This window comes from Pongo pygmaeus, chromosome 21, assembly GCF_028885625.2.
Source record: "Pongo pygmaeus isolate AG05252 chromosome 21, NHGRI_mPonPyg2-v2.0_pri, whole genome shotgun sequence".
Lineage (NCBI taxonomy): Eukaryota > Metazoa > Chordata > Mammalia > Primates > Hominidae > Pongo > Pongo pygmaeus.
In genome coordinates this window covers 51953056-51970772 of record NC_072394.2, presented here as the reverse complement: position 1 = coordinate 51970772, position 17717 = coordinate 51953056, and the positions used below count along the sequence as shown (strand labels likewise).

The window sequence follows — 17717 nt, the reverse complement described above, 5'->3', positions numbered from 1 at the left end:
AGTGCCCTGTAGATCCAGGATATTATGATGATCATCCCGTGGGGTGGTTGATAACTAAATCCCACTCTCTTCTCCTCACAGATCCTTGCCATAATTTCCATCATGTTCATCGTCCTCTCCACCATTGCCTTGTCCCTCAACACGCTGCCTGAGCTACAGAGCCTCGATGAGTTTGGCCAGTCCACAGACAACCCCCAGCTGGCCCACGTGGAGGCCGTGTGCATCGCATGGTTCACCATGGAGTACCTGCTGCGGTTCCTCTCCTCGCCCAAGAAGTGGAAGTTCTTCAAGGGCCCACTCAATGCCATTGACTTGTTGGCCATTCTGCCATACTATGTCACCATTTTCCTCACCGAATCCAACAAGAGCGTACTGCAATTCCAGAATGTCCGCCGCGTGGTCCAGATCTTCCGCATCATGCGAATTCTCCGCATCCTTAAGCTTGCACGCCACTCCACTGGCCTCCAGTCCCTGGGCTTCACTTTGCGGAGGAGCTACAATGAGTTGGGCTTGCTCATCCTCTTCCTTGCCATGGGCATTATGATCTTCTCCAGCCTTGTCTTCTTTGCTGAGAAGGATGAAGACGACACCAAGTTCAAAAGCATCCCAGCCTCTTTCTGGTGGGCCACCATCACCATGACTACTGTTGGGTATGGAGACATCTACCCCAAGACTCTCCTGGGGAAAATTGTTGGGGGACTCTGCTGCATCGCAGGAGTCCTGGTGATTGCTCTTCCCATCCCCATCATCGTCAATAACTTCTCTGAGTTCTATAAGGAGCAGAAGAGACAGGAGAAAGCAATCAAACGGCGAGAGGCTCTGGAGAGAGCCAAGAGGAATGGCAGCATCGTATCCATGAATATGAAGGATGCTTTTGCCCGGAGCATTGAGATGATGGACATTGTGGTTGAGAAAAATGGGGAGAATATGGGTAAGAAAGACAAAGTACAAGATAACCACTTGTCTCCTAACAAATGGAAATGGACAAAGAGGACACTGTCTGAAACCAGCTCAAGTAAGTCCTTTGAAACCAAGGAGCAGGGATCCCCTGAAAAAGCCAGATCATCTTCTAGTCCTCAGCACCTGAATGTTCAGCAGTTGGAAGACATGTACAATAAGATGGCCAAGACCCAATCCCAACCCATCCTCAATACCAAGGAGTCAGCAGCACAGAGCAAACCAAAGGAAGAACTTGAAATGGAGAGTATCCCCAGCCCCGTAGCCCCTCTGCCCACTCGCACAGAAGGGGTCATCGACATGCGAAGTATGTCGAGCATTGATAGCTTCATTAGCTGTGCCACAGACTTCCCTGAGGCCACCAGATTCTCCCACAGCCCTTTGACATCACTCCCCAGCAAGACTGGCGGCAGCACAGCCCCAGAAGTGGGCTGGCGGGGAGCTCTGGGTGCCAGTGGTGGTAGGTTTGTGGAGGCCAACCCCAGCCCTGATGCCAGCCAGCACTCTAGTTTCTTCATCGAGAGCCCCAAGAGTTCCATGAAAACTAACAACCCTTTGAAGCTCCGAGCACTTAAAGTCAACTTCATGGAGGGTGACCCCAGTCCACTCCTCCCCGTTATAGGGATGTACCACGACCCTCTTAGGAACCGGGGGAGTGCTGCAGCTGCTGTCGCTGGACTGGAGTGTGCCACGCTTTTGGACAAAGCTGTGCTGAGCCCAGAGTCCTCCATCTACACCACAGCAAGTGCTAAGACACCCCCCCGGTCTCCTGAGAAACATACAGCAATAGCGTTCAACTTTGAGGCTGGTGTCCACCAGTACATTGACGCAGACACAGATGATGAGGGACAGCTGCTCTACAGCGTGGACTCCAGCCCCCCCAAAAGCCTCCCTGGGAGCACCAGTCCGAAGTTCAGCACGGGGACAAGATCGGAGAAAAACCACTTTGAAAGCTCCCCTTTACCCACCTCCCCTAAGTTCTTAAGGCAGAACTGTATTTACTCCACAGAAGCATTGACTGGAAAAGGCCCCAGTGGTCAGGAAAAGTGCAAACTTGAGAACCACATCTCCCCTGACGTCCGTGTGTTGCCAGGGGGAGGAGCCCACGGAAGCACACGAGATCAGAGCATCTGAACTGCCCTGCCTTGGAGGAGAGACTCTTGGGTGAGGTCCAAAGAGGAGAGCTGTTCAGCTTACCTGCCACAGAGCTTTTCTGCATGAACTCTGGAACAGAAAGGCCCTGTAAAGCCCTCAGAGAGAAGAGAGACTCCAGAGAAGGCTCCCTAAGACCTTGAGAGCCATGACAGGTCCATCAGCATGAAGTTGGCCAAGCCATAGGGCACAGCACCTCCTTGTAACAACTCTATTGCCCTCTTTGGGAGATGACATGAGTGGAACTCACAGCCACCACTACCACCACTTTAGACAGGACCGAGGCCACACACTCCCCATTCTCTCACGGCTTTCCATCTCAGCCTCGGAGGGCAACATTGACAATCCTCCTGGCTTCAGCCGGAGAAGGATGCTGGAACAAGCGGCTGGTGTTGAAAGAGTGGGTTGACCAGTTTGGTATTGAATGTTGCCCAGCCACCCCTAGGAACACCTGTCCATCACCTCCTGGATGGATTCCGCTGTTAGACAGCTACAGGGAATGATTGGTCACGGGGAAGTCTCTGCGCCATAAGCCACGATCCCAGCGCAAAACCCTTACTCAAATGTCTTCATTGACTTCAATATTTCATAGTACCTGAGGTTTTATTTTGAGATACCATCAGGGTGAGTTGCACCACTTGTACTCAATTCTAATTGCCCCCTGGCAATCTGGGAAGGGTTCAGAAGGTGGGCGCCTAGCCAACAGCATGAACTCAGAGCATTGTTTTAGGGTTGGAGGAGGAACACGCTTTCTTTACATCACTAGTGTAGACTCAAAAGATATGCAAGTGTCAAATATGCAAAAGAAATAGTTTATTCAAAGAGACTGTGTGTTACCGAAGAACAGCATAAAAATATGATCTTTTTTACTTGCAAAAATGAAAGGAAAAAAATACCCCGCATTGAAATGCCCAGACTGAATAATTCCTGCTGCAGCAAGGAAAGTACCTACTATAATAGAAATTCTGTTTTGTTTTCTGTGGTTTTCAAGTTAAAAAAAAAGTTAAAATAAAAAGCACTTTATGTTTTTCGAAAATAGGTTCTGCCAGGGACAGTGTCAACATCTCGCACTTTAAAACAAGCACGATTTCCCGTGGCCCAATTGTTGGGACTGTAGTTGGATTGTTGCTACCTGCCTGTTTCTGGCCAGCATGGGTAATATTGTGCTGGTATTACTGTCTGCCATATCAAAGTCTGTGGGCTCCTTCCCTGCTCCTCTGAAGCCTTCCCTTAACCCTCATGGGTCAGGAGGGGTTCTTGCCCCTTGGGTGGGGCCTCTCATGAAGTCAAGTATACAGGAGACATGCACATCTCAAAAGGACGCAGTGACAGTTGGACATTGGGTGTTTTACTCTGTTCTCTTTCTTGTCAACCAGCTATTGGTTTTTCAGTGTCACTGTCTGTACTAAAAGCTCAACTCTCCTTCCTGCAGCCATCGATGCAGCCAGTACAGACAAAAGCAATAAGTATTTGTGTGCATCCTGAGTGGTTCTGGTGTATTTCTTGGTGTTGGTTTTCCTGTCCTAGTTTGATGACCTGGCATTGTCCTGCCTGCTTTTAGTCCAACAGCATGGTGTTGTTGGCTGTTCCTCAGTACAGTGGCATTAGGTTGAACCACTGATGAATACAATGCTATAGTGTTGGCTCACCTGTCAGTAAAGATGACATGTTATTGGTCTGCCTGTCTGTAGTACAATGGAACAATGTTGTTCTCTTAATGTAATGTTGATGGATGATGTCCCAAGTACAATAGTGTAGTTCTGTCTATCCTCAATACAGTAACAGGCATATGTCTTCCCAATGGAAGAAAGATATGGTATTGGTTCACCTAGTCTTAAGTCTCAATATCATCTGTTGCTGGTCTGCCTGTTAGTACAATGGCATGATCCACCTCTCAGTACACAAATATCATGGAGCTGTTCTGCCTGCCCTTCATACATAAGGCATAAGGTTGAGCTATTGAGCCACCTGCCACACGTATGATGAGATGGGATCATTCCACCACCCTTAAAAATACGTCTTCTCTGCTGTATACAAACCCAATTCATAACACTTCTCAGCATCTCCAGAGACTGTGGATCCCCCCAAGAGGGTGCAGTCCTGTTCTTTGCTGCATTAACAGAGAAAACGAGAACGTCACTCTTCCTAGGTATCTTCAGAAGGGACTTAGGGGCAGGGAGAGTGTGAGGTCATCCCGTGCCAGGCAGAGGAAGCAGCACTCCCAAAACACTTTGCTGAACATGCAGTCTGAGCTGGGGGCCTCTTGAGGAACGACTGTGGGACAGTTCTCCGCCGACCATCTCACATGTCTCTTCTTTGTTTTCATCACCATTAATGTCCACCATCAGCACAAATGTGAAAATTCAGGGAAAAAAACAAATGCTTTTTGATAAAAGTAAATAGTTGTGATTTCCAATTCAGATATTTTTAGAGCTGATGCTATCTGTAAAAAAAAAAAATAATAATAATATAGTCTATTTTACATATCAGGAAAGTGAACATGTTTCAATATAGCCATATATATTGAGAAGGAACTTACCACCCCTTCTTCCAATCGAGGCATTTCATTTGTTGGTTGAAGCAGATGAGAAGTGTACAGATTGAAAATGATTTCTTTGTTTTTTAAAAAAAACGAAAACCAATTGGTGCAACTCTCCTTGTAACCAAAGGCCCTTTCTGCCTTCTGTGGTCATGTAGGACCTGGCCCTTCCTTCCTTGTGTATTTTGTCCAACCTTAAAGTAGCATTTTATTGAGTCACTTTTGAAGGACGAATTCAGAAGTATCATTAAGAACCTACCTTTTCAGGCTTCATAGCCAGAGTCCTATAGAGTTCTTATAGAAACAGAATAATTGAAATTCAGCATATACTATGCTTAGAAAGTATTCCGTTTGGGTTTGATTGGGTTTTTTTTTTTCTTTTACTTGTGTGTGTATGTATTGGGGGAGTACAGCTTTTATTCTGTGCTCAATTCGAAATAGAGTATTATAAGTTTTCCCAGCCCATCCACCCACTAAAAAAGAACATATCCAAATTTTAATATGCATACACCCAACCTGTACCTATGTACATGAATATACACGCACTGGGAAATCTACCTAAGAGTCTTCACTGAGAAGTTCACTTGATAGAAAGGTTTTGATAGAGAAGAGGAGAGGAAAGCAATGGTCTGAAGGCAAATCCTGCTTTAACTTGGTGGTCCATTTCCCATTCATTCCTGAACCAATGAGAGCAGAAAGAAACAAGTCAACCCAAACAAGCAAACTAGGGGCTGGATGCGGCGAATGGAGGCTGGTCAGTTTGGCGAATTCACTGAAACTCATCAAGAACCCAGCTGAACTTGCATTCCAACTTCCACCATTATCAGAAAGGGCTAGGGACCAGGTAGCCATGTGTCCCAATCACACAGGGGAGAGTCTGCCACCGGCGGTGAGAGAGATGGGGAAGCTTTGGAGGAGACAGTATATTCACCTTTTTATCTTTGGGTAAAAGAAACCAACAGGACTTTGGTGCAGTAGATTTCTCAGTGCCTTCTTTAGGAATTCTATCTTAAGCACACTTCAAGGGGAAAGAAAAAAGGAGGAGAGAACATTTGTTCCCGTGAAGTCCCTTTCTCCAAAGGACTGGGGATCAAGAAGAAAGAAGAGTAAGAAGGAAAAACAACAAAATCCTGAGGAGGCCATTTCTTTTAACCCATCCAGCTTGCCCCTGAAAACTGCTGGTGATACAAACTTTTTCAAACTGACTTCCAGCTTCTCCATGTGTCTTGGTAACTGTAGCCTCGTCTCTGCCCTTTCTCCTAATAAGATCCATGTTTCTAAGGAGAAAAACAAAACAGTATTCTCTTCTGTAAAATTGTAATGTATTGTTGATATTTGTAACTATTGTATATTTCTGTCTTGCTCCAGTCCCAGCTGGAGTGTCTAGTTCCATGGACAAGGGGATATTTAAAATTCACCACGGACAAGGGCCACTAAAGCCAGGTCTCTATCGCTAATCTCTCTCCTGTTCTTATTTCTCTACCAACTAATCTCAAGTAACAATACCCCAGGCTTTTTTTCAGCCTCAATTCAAGTAACTTTGAATCAAAAGAGAGCAAGGCAAAAAGCCTCCGGACATGCTTCTTTGGGAAAGGACTTTTTCTGTAGCTGCAGAGTAAGCAGGAGGGAGAAGGGGCTCCTCTGAGACCCCGGCAGGACAATGGAAAGCTTCCAGCCCCAAGCTGATGTTTCCTCACCTATCACTGCTTATAGGACAGCATCCAAATGCTTTCATGTCGCTCAGCCCAGGCAACCCAAACCAGTCCTGGCTACACCCAGAAATAAGAGTTACCTCTGCATTTTCTGTTGCCATTTTTCTGGCTCTAGAAGTATCTGATGCGTGACTATGTCATAGAATGTCCACGCATCTCAGAGTAGTCTATTTTTCTGTTCAGATAAAATATATATATATGTATTTTTAGCAAATTTATAATAGGGCAATTGAGTCTAATTTCTTTTGTAATACAGAACAATATCTTAGGAGTTTCATTGTTGGTCATTATCGTAGCTGATGTTTTCTGGTCTTTTGCAGTTCCTGCCATTGTCCCTTGGGCTGTTTGGGTTTTCTTCCTTTTGATTCTGATTTCTTGAGGGTGGGGAAAGACTTTGGGGTCTGACTTCCTTGTGTAGGCATTTCTTGACACTAGGCCTGGACTCTGTCAATGCTGTGACTTTCCTCATTCATTTCTGTGTGTTTCTCCCATTCGTTGTTCTTAAGAATCCAGGGCATGAATGCAGGAATGAGACCCAGGGAAGCAGAGCTACAGGTGGCCCTCAAAATCAGGATGGGATGTGGGCTGGTTTCGCTTATATCCCACACCCCTTTAGGGATCTGAAGGGACTGAGTTTTCTCATCCTCAGAGATCTTGGAACCAAAAATCTCATGCAAGCAAACTCATCACTGGCATTTCTGAGATCCAGAACACATGTGAGTCCCTCCTGGCTGGGCTGCTCCCACATGTCCAGCACCCTGTCGGCCTGTAACATCAATCAGATCTGAAGGTCAGAGCTTTTTCAGGTTCTCGTGAACCTCACAAGAACATGCTGGGCCTCCGATCTCACCGACTTATCAGTTCCTTGTTTCAATCTGTTTATTTTATTTTATTTTTTGTTATTATTTTGAGACAAAGTCTTGCTCTGTTGCCCAGGCTGCAGTGCAATGGCGCAATCTCAGCTCACTGCAACCTCCTCCACCCAGGTTCAAGTGATTCTCATGTCTCAGCCTCCTGAGAAGCTGGGATTACACGAGCGCACCATCACATCCAGCTAATTTTTGTATTTTTAGTAGAGGCAGAGTTTCTCCATGTTGGCCAGGCTTGTGCCTCGGCCTCCCAAAGTGCTGGGATTACAAGTGTGAGCCACCACCACACCCAGCCCATTTCAATCCATTTCTAACAGCTTCACCAAAAAACAGTGGCCAGACACCCTTACAGCCAAACCCTGAGAAGAGATGTCCCCGAATCTGCTAGCTCATCTCCCCTTCTCTTTCCAGCTGCCTGGCTCCATAGAGCAGGAGGTGTGTGGCAAGGACAGGGGCAGTTTTCCAGCTTCCACCTATCCACGCCTGGGGGAGTTTTTGGACTGTCCTGATAATTAATTCCAGAGGCAGTTTTCAGCCCTGGGTGGGCGGAGGACATCTCACTAGGCAGGATCTTCAGCAGAAAGTGATTCTCCATCCGTCAACTCACGCAGGAAGATGAAGAAAGCCCAGATAATCTCCAACTTGCATTCGTTTAGGTTTTGGTATCCCACCCACCTCACTGTCAGCTGCAGGGCTCAGGGCTCTGCCTAAAATCAGAAATTTGAGCCAAACGGGGACCCTCAGATGGCAGTGAGCCATCCCATCAGATAACTCCCAAGAGGAAGCCAACTCAAATATGAATTTTATTATTCTGGACTATGACCCTGATCAGAGTTCTCCCACCCCAAAAACCTCTGATAGTCTGGTTTGAACCAGAGTGAAATAAAACAGACAAGATTTTTTTCCTTTGCACAAGAGCAAAAAAACAAAACAAAAAAAATGTCTGCCAGTAGTTTCCTGGGTTTGACCCCCAGATAAGCAAACACTGTTGCCTATGGCTGTTGCTGTTTTCATCAAGAAAGAGGTTGTATAGTTTGCATTTCCATCCACTCTCCCTGATTTTATCTTAACCTAGAATTTCTCCTGAACTTCCCCAAATGCCAACTTGAATTTGGGTGGGGCTCTGTTAATCGAGGGAACCCTCAGCTTCACTTATAAACCTAATTCTCTGTTCCTCCCTCCAAAGATCCTGAAAAGATCTCCTAAAGGCTGGCCAGGATGGGGTGGAGTGGGGCAGTGCACCTGAAGAAAAAAACCACTTAGCTGCCAGCTGGCTGTATGCAAGTTCTCCGAAAATTTCTATTGTATGAAAGGGATGGGGTCAATTGCAGCTCAAATTAAGGAAGCCCTCCTAACAGGCTGGGTTGTCTGACCATGGAACTCAATGCCATGGTGGACAGTGAGTGTCCTTACATCACAGGTGTTTAAAGAGAGGCTGGCTAGATGGTGTAAAAAATGGGCATTGCAGAGGGGCCCTAGCATTGCATGGAAACTGGGCTGAACAACCACAGAAATTCCTCTTTGTTTCTTGATGTGCGTGTGTGTGTGTGTGTGTGTGTGTGTGTAGGTGGTTTCAACACTCTGGATATAAGCTCAAGCCACTGAGGCAAAGGCATGCAGCACAATTAGCAGGAATGCAACTTCTGGGCTTTGGAGCTGTCAGAGAGGGAGTCCAAGAGACAAGTCTGCTTCCTTCCAGCTCCCTGTCTTGGAACATTTTAAGGACTGTCAGTCACCAATCCAACCCATCCCCAATGGCCTACCAGTTACCACATTGGGATGAGACTCATGCTACCCTTCCCCAGGCCAGCCAAGGAGCAATCCACGCTGTTCCCCATCCCTGGCTGGCTGTCTTATGGTGCTTCAGCCCCTCTGCCCAGCTCCCGTGCCCTCATGAGCCTGGGGCTTTCTGTACAAAAGATGCAATGATACCTGTTCCCCACTAGCCATCCCCACAATGAACAACTTCCCGGGCAATAGCAAATGGCTCCATTCCAAAAGGGCTTGTTTTTTTGGTAAATCAAATAAGAGATCCCACTCAAGACCTTTGAAAGTCCCCGTCGATGAAAAAAATCCAGAAGGATCAAAAGAGAAAGGCAGCTTTTAATCCAGTTTCACAGCAAAACCAGGCTCTTGGCTGCCTCCAAGCAGAATGCCCACTCTCCTGCAGCTGTGTCCTCCATCCCAAATCATCCTGCATACTGCATTCTCCAAGGAAAGCATTTGACAAGAGAGGGTTTATGTGTGGTGGATTGGGAGGAAGTGAGACTTGAACCTCAGGGTGAACCCAAGACCGGTTTGTCTTTGGTTGTTTCAGTATGAGGTTGGTCAGGATGATATGTCTGGATGGGTAGAATGAGCAGCCGCCTTCGTCTGGAACCAAAATAAAATAAAAACCAGTTTTCAAGATTCCTCCCAACTCCTCACTGGAGGCTCTGCCCTGCAGAATCACTCAAGTTGCAACAATACAAGGAGGCAAAAATAGGATAATTCATGAAAATGTAGGAAACTCCCAATTCCGTCCCATTAGGATGCCCTCAAGAGCCATGCAGGGATCTTCCCGTACTTCCTGCTTCCCTGATCTGAACCAAGATTGGAAAGAGGCAGGCAGCAGAGAAGATGCCCAAGAAACTCTGACATCTCTACAGCTTGGCTCCACCCCTTGGGCTTCACTGGGGTTTGGGTCTCCCTCTTGGTTGAGCTGAGTGTGCCTGAGTGGGTGGGGACAGGGAGGATTCTCCAGGTCTATCTTGATTTCAATCCAAGGTCAAAAATTGAGAATCTTATTTTCTGCACCAGGAACTCAGGGTTATCTCCAACCTATGCCCTTGGCACATGATGGTCATCCAACCTGTGTTTTTGTGAGTGAGTGAATGTGTGACTGGTTGGCCTCTGAGTGGATGACTGGATGTGTGAATGTGTGAGTGAATGGGGGAGTTAATGAATTCCTACCTAACTGTGAAGAGAAGAAAAATGAGGAGCCCCTCTCCCACTGAAACCCATAACTGCCCCATCAAGGTCATCTGTTCTTTGACTCAAGATGACATCTCAATTTGATGCTTGTAGGCCCCAAGCTGATAAGGGCCACAGCCCTCTCAGAGCCACACTTCCTGGGGGCCCACAAGGCAGCTCTGCCCTCCTTCCTCTTCCCCTACCCTGCATTTGTCAGCCTCACGTTCTGTTTTAGCTCACACATGACCCATGGGGGGACCACCAAGTGGTTTTCCAATGGACTAAGCCCAGGGTTCGAAGTTGGGACTTCCCTTGATCTGGGACTTGCTGGGGCAGAAACATAGGAGCCAACATCTGGAAACTGGATCGCATTCCCTGAGCCATGGGAGTCCAGCTGGATACTAAGGCCAGCCTGCCCTCCAGCTTTTAGAGCCGAAGATCTTTTTTCTGAGCCCCAAAGCCGTCATGATAGTATGCCCCCAGATCCCATCAGCTAAGACCCTGTCTCTCCCAGGAACCCATCGTGTGAGGTTGGGGCTTTTCTGCCAGTAAAGCCATTCTGATCACCCTACCCTTGACAGGGGCCAAGCCAATCACATTAGCCATAAATGACCAATGTCCTCAGCCACTCTTTTCTCGGGGGTGCATTCGTGGGTCCTATTCATCTCTCGTCAGTTAACGTCTCTAGTCCTTCCCGTAAAGGTGAAAATGAGCGTTGCGCATGTGCGCAACACACACACACACACACACAAACAAAAATCCCAGTGTCTTTTTATGCATGTGGTGCGATGAAATTGTGATCTTTGTGTGACCTCCAGCTGCTGTCTTGTCTTGTAAAATATGTCCAAATGTTTAAGAATTTCTAAGCAAATGGTCCCTTAATGAAGTCTGCAGAGTTCAATAAAAGGTATGGAAAAAACAAGACTGGTGGAGTTTATTTTTTGGAGGGCACAGGGAGGCGAGATGGGAAGCGCTGTAAGGGGACTTGAATCAGGGATCCTGTCTCCAGGTGGCATCAGCTTTTTCTCTTCCCCCCGGAAGAGGGAGGACATGAAAATATAACTGGCTTTTCATCCCCACTATGCAAGCCAGTGGTAACCCATCCTACATGATATTCATGAATCAAAGTTCCAACTCTGGTCATTTAGTTCTCATGTCAACTATGCCTGGGCATCTCATTAAAAACTGTCTCACAATAGAAGGTATAAGCTCAAATGACTACTGGGGCAGAGCAGGTAACATAAATGAGTAAAGCAACTTAACTAAGAGACATAAGGGGGTGGTGGTGAGTGCGGTAAAAAAGAGAACACACACCCTGTCTAAAGGGGTGAACATTCATCTCCAGCTGGTTGTTACCCCATAGGGATGTGGGCCCAGCAATATTAGATCTTTCTAAGAGAAGTCAGAAATCTGGATTTTTACAGGAAATACCCAACTTTTAAATGTTAGCAACTATGGCTGGGCATGTGGCTCACACCTGAAATCCCAGGACTTTGGGAGGCCAAGGCGGAGTTCAAGATCAACCTGGCCAACATGGTGAAATCCTGTCTCTACTAAAAAATAAAATAAATAAAAAATAAAAATAAATAAACATTAGTGACTAATTCCACTTTTTGTAGTCCTGTACTGGCCAAATGAAATATATCTGTAGGCAGACCAGAGCCCATAGGCTACCTTAGGGCTCAAAGATTTCTATATTTGCTTTTGGGAGGTTTTTTGTTGTTGTTTTTGAAACATAGTCTCACTCTGTTGCCCAGGCTGGAGTGCAGTGGCACAATATCTGCTCACTGCAGCCTCCACCTGCTGGGTTCAAGCAATTCTCGTGACTCAGCCTCCAGAGTAGCTGGGATTATAGGCACGTGCCACCACACCTGGCTAATTTTTTGCATTTTTTAATAGAGACAGGGTTTCGCCATGTTGGCCAGGCTCGTCTTGAACTCCTGGCCTCAAGTGATACACCCACCTCAGCCTCTCAAAATACAGAGATTACAGGCATGAGCCACTGTGCCCAGCATTCTGTATTTATCTACTGCTGTGTAACAAATTACCCCCCAAACTCTAGCAAGTTGAACCATTTATTATCTCATGGTTTTTGTGGGTCAGGAATTCAGGAACATCTTTAGCTGAGTGGTTCTGGCTAGGGGTCTCTCACAAGGTTGCAATCAAGACACCAGCTGCAGTCCTCTGCTTGACTGGGATGGAAGACCTGCCTCTAAGGTGGATGAGGAGACCTCAGTTCCTTACTGGCTGTTGGCGGGAGGCCTCAGTTGCTCACCATGTGGACTTCTCCATAGGGCTCTTGAATGTCCTCACAGCAAGGAAGCTGGCAGCCCCCAGGGGCAGTGGTCCAAGAGAGAGGGGTAAGGAGAAAGGCACAATGCGTCTTGTGGCCTAGTCTCAGAAATCAGAAACCATCACTCGCACCAAATTCTATTTGTTAGCAGTGAGTCACCAAATCCAGTTCACACTTAGAGAGCGGTAATTCTACCTCTTGGGGAAAAAGGATCAAATATTTTGTGGACATATTTTAAAATCATTACCTTTCAAAAGCCCATTGAGTGAAAAGGGTAGTTTCCAGACTTTAGGATTTCATAACCCAGTAAAAAAAAATTTTTATTCTTATTTGTCTAGAGATGTGGTCTCACTCTGACACCCAGGCTGGGGAACAGTGGTGCAGTCTTAGCTCACTGCAGCCTCGAAATCCTGGACTCAAGCCACCCTTTTGCCTCAGCCTTCCAAGTAGCTGGGACTACAAGTGCCTACCACTATGCCCGGATAATTTTTTATTCAGCTTAGGGAAGTGTATAAGCCTTGCTGACATTTTATTTTGCCAAGTAAAGATGTGGAAAAAATGACTATCATGTACTATATATTATCTTAGTAAAACAAAGGATATATCAAACCCATAAAATATACAATCTCAGAATAAAGACCATCCTGAAAAAAACAAAACTTCTATTCTTTCTTTCTTTTTGTTTTTCTTTCTTTCTTTCTCTCTCTCTTTCTTTCTTTCTTTCTTCTTTCTTTCTTGAGACTGAGTTTTGCTCTGTTGCCCAGGCTGGCGTGCAGTAGCACGATCTCGGCTCACTGCAATCTCCGTCTCCCAGGTTCAGGCAATTCTCCTGCCTCCTGTAGCTGGGATTACAGGCGCCCGCCACCACGCCCGGCTAATTTTTGTATTTTTGGTAGAGAGGGGTTTCACCATGTTGGCCAGGCTGGTCTCAAACTCCTGGCCTCAGGTGATCCGCCCGCCTTGCTCTCCCAAAGTGCTGGGATTACAGGCATGAGCCAACACACCCAGCCTTATTATGTTTTTTTAATAGATCAAACCTTCTCAAATTCAGCACTACTGACATTTAGGGCCAGCTCTTGCTCTGTGGTGGGGTCTGCCCTGGGCACTGTAGGGTGTTTAGCAACATCTCTGACCTCTACTCACCAGATGCCAGTAATACCTCCCCCCAGTTGCAACAACCAAAAATGTCTCCAGAAATTGCTAGATGTCCCCTGGGGGACACCACCTCCAGTTGAGAAGAGGCACAAAATCTCAAATCCAAAAGGTGCAATGAAAAGTGAAATTTCCCTTACACCCCTGGACCCCCGTCCCTCTGTCCCTAGAGGCCACCAGTTTCTCACGTATCCTTCCAGAGATCATTTTTGCAAACACACACGCACACATACATACACCCGATGTGTAGCGTGTGTGTGTTGTTTTGTTTTGCTTTATTTTACCCCATACAAATAGTAACAGTGCCATATACACTGCTCTGCATCTTGCTTTTTTCATTTAATGTATCTTGGAAATCATTCTGTATTAATACATAAAGAGCCTCCTCATTCTTTCATAAGCCTATGTTGTATTCTATTATACATGGTAATTGCCAGTCTCCTACTCCTGAACGTTCAAGTTGCTTTCAACTTTTGCTATAACAAACAGTGCTGAAATGAATGGCCTGTCAGCCGTTCCTCTGGGCTCTGCCTTCAAAACAGATCTGGGATCTGCATTTCTTGCTCCTCCACTGCTGCAGCTTACGGCCAGGCCACCATTGTTTATTGCCTTCATATTGTACCATGTCCAGACCAGCTTCCCTATTTCTGCCCTTGATCTTTCAGGTTCTTCTCAACATAATGGCCAGAGGGGTCCTGTCAAGCTGTCAGTCTGATCATGTCACTTTGCCATCAAAACCTTCCAAAGGCTTTCCGTCACGTGTTAAATAAAGTCCAAAGTCCCAGGCTTGGTCTGCAAATACTTAGATCCACTGGCTCCTGCATGCTTCTCTATTTTATCTCCCACGGCTCTCACCCAAGGGTGCCTGCTCTAACATCCCGGTCTCCCCACTCTTTCTCAGACTCACCCACTGTGGACCCACCTAATGAAGTAGCCACATTCTGATCCCCTTCCAGTCCCCTCTACCCTCTTTAATCTGTGCACAGAGCATTGAGATGACTGGCCCAAGATCACCCAGCTAGGAAGGGGCAAAACTGAATTTTTTTTTTTTTTTGAGACAGAGTCCCGCTCTGTCGCCCAAGCTGGAGTGCAGTGGTGTGATTTCGGCTCACTGCAATCTCTGCCTCCTGGATTCAAGAAATTCTCCTGCCTCAGTAGCTGGGATTACAGGCATGTGTCATCATGCCCAGCTAATTTTTGTACTTTTAGTAGAGATGGGATTTTGCCATGTTGGCCAGGCTAATCTCAAACTCCTGACCTCAAGTGATCTGCCCACCTTGGCCTCCCAAAGTGCTGGGATTACAGGCGTGAGCCACTGCACCCAGCCAAAACTGGTGTTTTAACTCAAACCTATCTGATTTTACCAGGTTATTGCCTCTACCAAAAAGATCAAGCATGATAATTCATGAGGCTGGCTGTGCAGGGTTTAAGAAAGATGGGTCTGGAACTCAATTGCCTGAGTTCAAAATCCTAACTGCTCCACTTACTGGCTATTGGCACCGAGGAGGTCTCTAGCATCCTTGCTTCAATGTCCCCATCTGCAAAATGAGACTAATTCACTTTAGCAACTATTAGGTTTTAAGCCCCTCAGGACCAGTAACAGGATAAGGAGATCCAGGCAGAAATGTACACATGCAGGAGGTTGGATTCTATCTTTACTTGAAATGTTGGTATTTTGTTTATGGGTTTGGGGCATTACTTTTTATTTTTTTTTAATATTACAGACAGGGTGCAGTGGCTCATGCCTATAATCCCAACACTTTGGAGGCCAAAGCAAGGGGATCACTTGAGACCAGGAGTTCAAGACCAGCCTGGGCAACATGGTGAAACCCCATCTCTATAAGAAATACAAAACTTAGGCTGGGCACAGTGTCTCACGCCTGTAATTCCAGCACTTTGGGCGGCCAAGCCAGGCAGATCATGAGGTCAAGAGACTGCGGCCATCCTGGCCAACATGGTGAAACCCCATCTCTACTAAAAACACAAAAATTAGCTGGACGTAGTGGCGCATGCCTGTAGTCCCAGCCACTCGGGAGGCTGAGGCAGGAGAATCGCTTGAACTCAGGAGGCAGAGGTTGCAGTGAGCTGAGATCGCGCCACTGTACTCTAGCCTGGTGAAGAGTGAGACTCTTGTCTCAAAAAAAAAAAAAATTGGCCAGGTGTGGTGGCGTGTGCCTGTAGTCTCAGCTACTTGGGTGGCTGAGGCAGGAGGATCTTTTGAGCCTAGGAGTTCAAGGCTGCAGTGAGCCATGATCACACCACTGCACTCCAGTATGGGTGACAGATCGAGACCCTGTCCCAAAAAAAAAAAAAAAAAGGCAGTAAAATGTTCCTTATTTTGATTTCTGAGGTTTTGTGTGTGTGTGAACATGATATGTGACATGGCATGATTCCTGAGTTTTTGGTACCCCCTTAAGTCTTGCATATTTTGATATTTTGGAGATGAAGCACTCAGCAAAGCAAATCCCTGCCTTCAAGAGACACACATCCCAGTGGGGGAGGCTGCCAATAAACAGATAAAAATATATGACACTTCTGGTGCTAAGAAGAAAAATGAAGTTGGGTAAAGAGACAGAGACATAGGGCTAAGAATAGTACCCCTCACACAAGAGTTGGTGTAAAGATTAAAAGAAATAATCCATGCGAAGGGCCTCGTACAGAGGCTGGCACCATATGTGCTATGGAAACATTGGCCACCGATGTGATTTCCATGCTGGGCTCGAGGTTCAAGACTCCAGAGCTCTGCCCCCCAGGAGCTTTCAGCGTGGGGTAGCGTTTCATGAACTGTGTATCAGGACCCACTGGGGCAGGAGCTCTCAAACTCTGTGTGCCATGGACCCTCTCACAAGTCCAGTGAAACCCACAGACCCCCTTCTCAGACTCAGAATAATATTTAAATGCCAATACATAAGGGTTCCTTTTCCTTGCGCTCTTTTTTTTTTTTCTTTCTTTTTTTTTTAAAGAGACGAGGTCTCACTCTGTCACCCAGGCAGGAGGGCAGTGGCATGATCATGGCTCACTGCGGTCTCGGTCTTTCTGGCTCAAGCGATCCTCCCACCTCAGCCTCCCAGGTAGCAGGGACTACAGGGGCTTGCCACCACAATAAGAGACGGGGTCTCTTATTACTTTTGTAGAAACAGGGTCTCACTATGTTGCCCAAGCTGCTCTCCGAACTCCTGGCCTCAAGTGATTTTCCTGCCTCGGCCTCCCAAGTGCTGGGATTATGGGTGTGAGCCACTGCACTTAGCCAAATACATAGGTTTACAAAGGAAACCTACTGAAATGCAATTATCAAAATATTTTAGATGTGTGATGTAGTAATACAAGTGCTTCTTTATTAACAAATTAAATAACGAGATCGGGCCAGGCCTGGTGCTCACACCTGTAATCCTAGCACTTTGGGAGGCTGAGGCAGGAGGATCACTTGAGGCCAGGAATTCAAGGCTCCAGTGAGCTATGACTGAGCCACTGAACTCCAGCCTGGATGACACAGCGAGACCCTGTCTCAAATAAATAAAATTTCCAGCACTAAGTATAGTAACGACCACAATTTTGAGGTAATGAAGACCATAAATGTTATTTTGAGACATCTGCAACAACCATAATGAGATACAAAACAATCTGTGATTTTTCTTCTAGAGACAAGATCTTACTCTGTCACTCCAGCTGAAGTGCAATGGCGTGATCATAGTTCACTGCAGCCTTGAACTCCTGGGCTCAAGCGATCCTCCCATCTCAGCCTCCTGAGTAGCTGGGACTGCAGGTGCATGCCACCATTCCCAGCCTGTGATTTTTGTGTGTGTGACAATGTCACTGAAACATATTACTATGATTTTTTGCCTTTACTGATACCTAAAGGAAGTGCTGGATTTCAACTAGAGGTCAGTGAAAATAAAATTATATCGTTTTGTTCTATACAAGTTTGTAGACCCAGATTATGAACTCCGGCATCTGGGGGTTTTGACATATTTCATGGGTCATGACTAGCAATTTTGTAATGAAAGAATAAAATAGACTGGAGTAGAATAAACTAGAATTGAATCGAAGTCAGCATGCATTGCTCATAAAAGGTAAGTACAGATTCATGAAAC

The 17717-nt window shown here is 46.3% G+C and overlaps 1 protein-coding gene across 2 annotated transcripts in view; it reads left to right on the top strand.

Annotated features, from left to right (window-relative positions):
- Positions 1-17302, top strand: part of KCNB1 (potassium voltage-gated channel subfamily B member 1) — a 127830-nt gene extending 110528 nt beyond the window's left edge. Inside the window, exons 3-4 of one of the 2 annotated variants that reach the window (XR_008496116.1) lie at positions 82-2733; positions 17266-17302. Coding sequence is in view for 1 of the 2 variants with exons in the window: in XM_054467469.1 (XP_054323444.1) it covers positions 82-2091 (2010 nt within the window). In the remaining variant the exon portion in view is untranslated. Of the gene's footprint in view, positions 1-81; positions 11104-17265 lie in introns of those variants that run through there. The other variant, XM_054467469.1, reaches the window with a different exon arrangement.
- Positions 17303-17717: the final 415 nt, after the last annotated feature.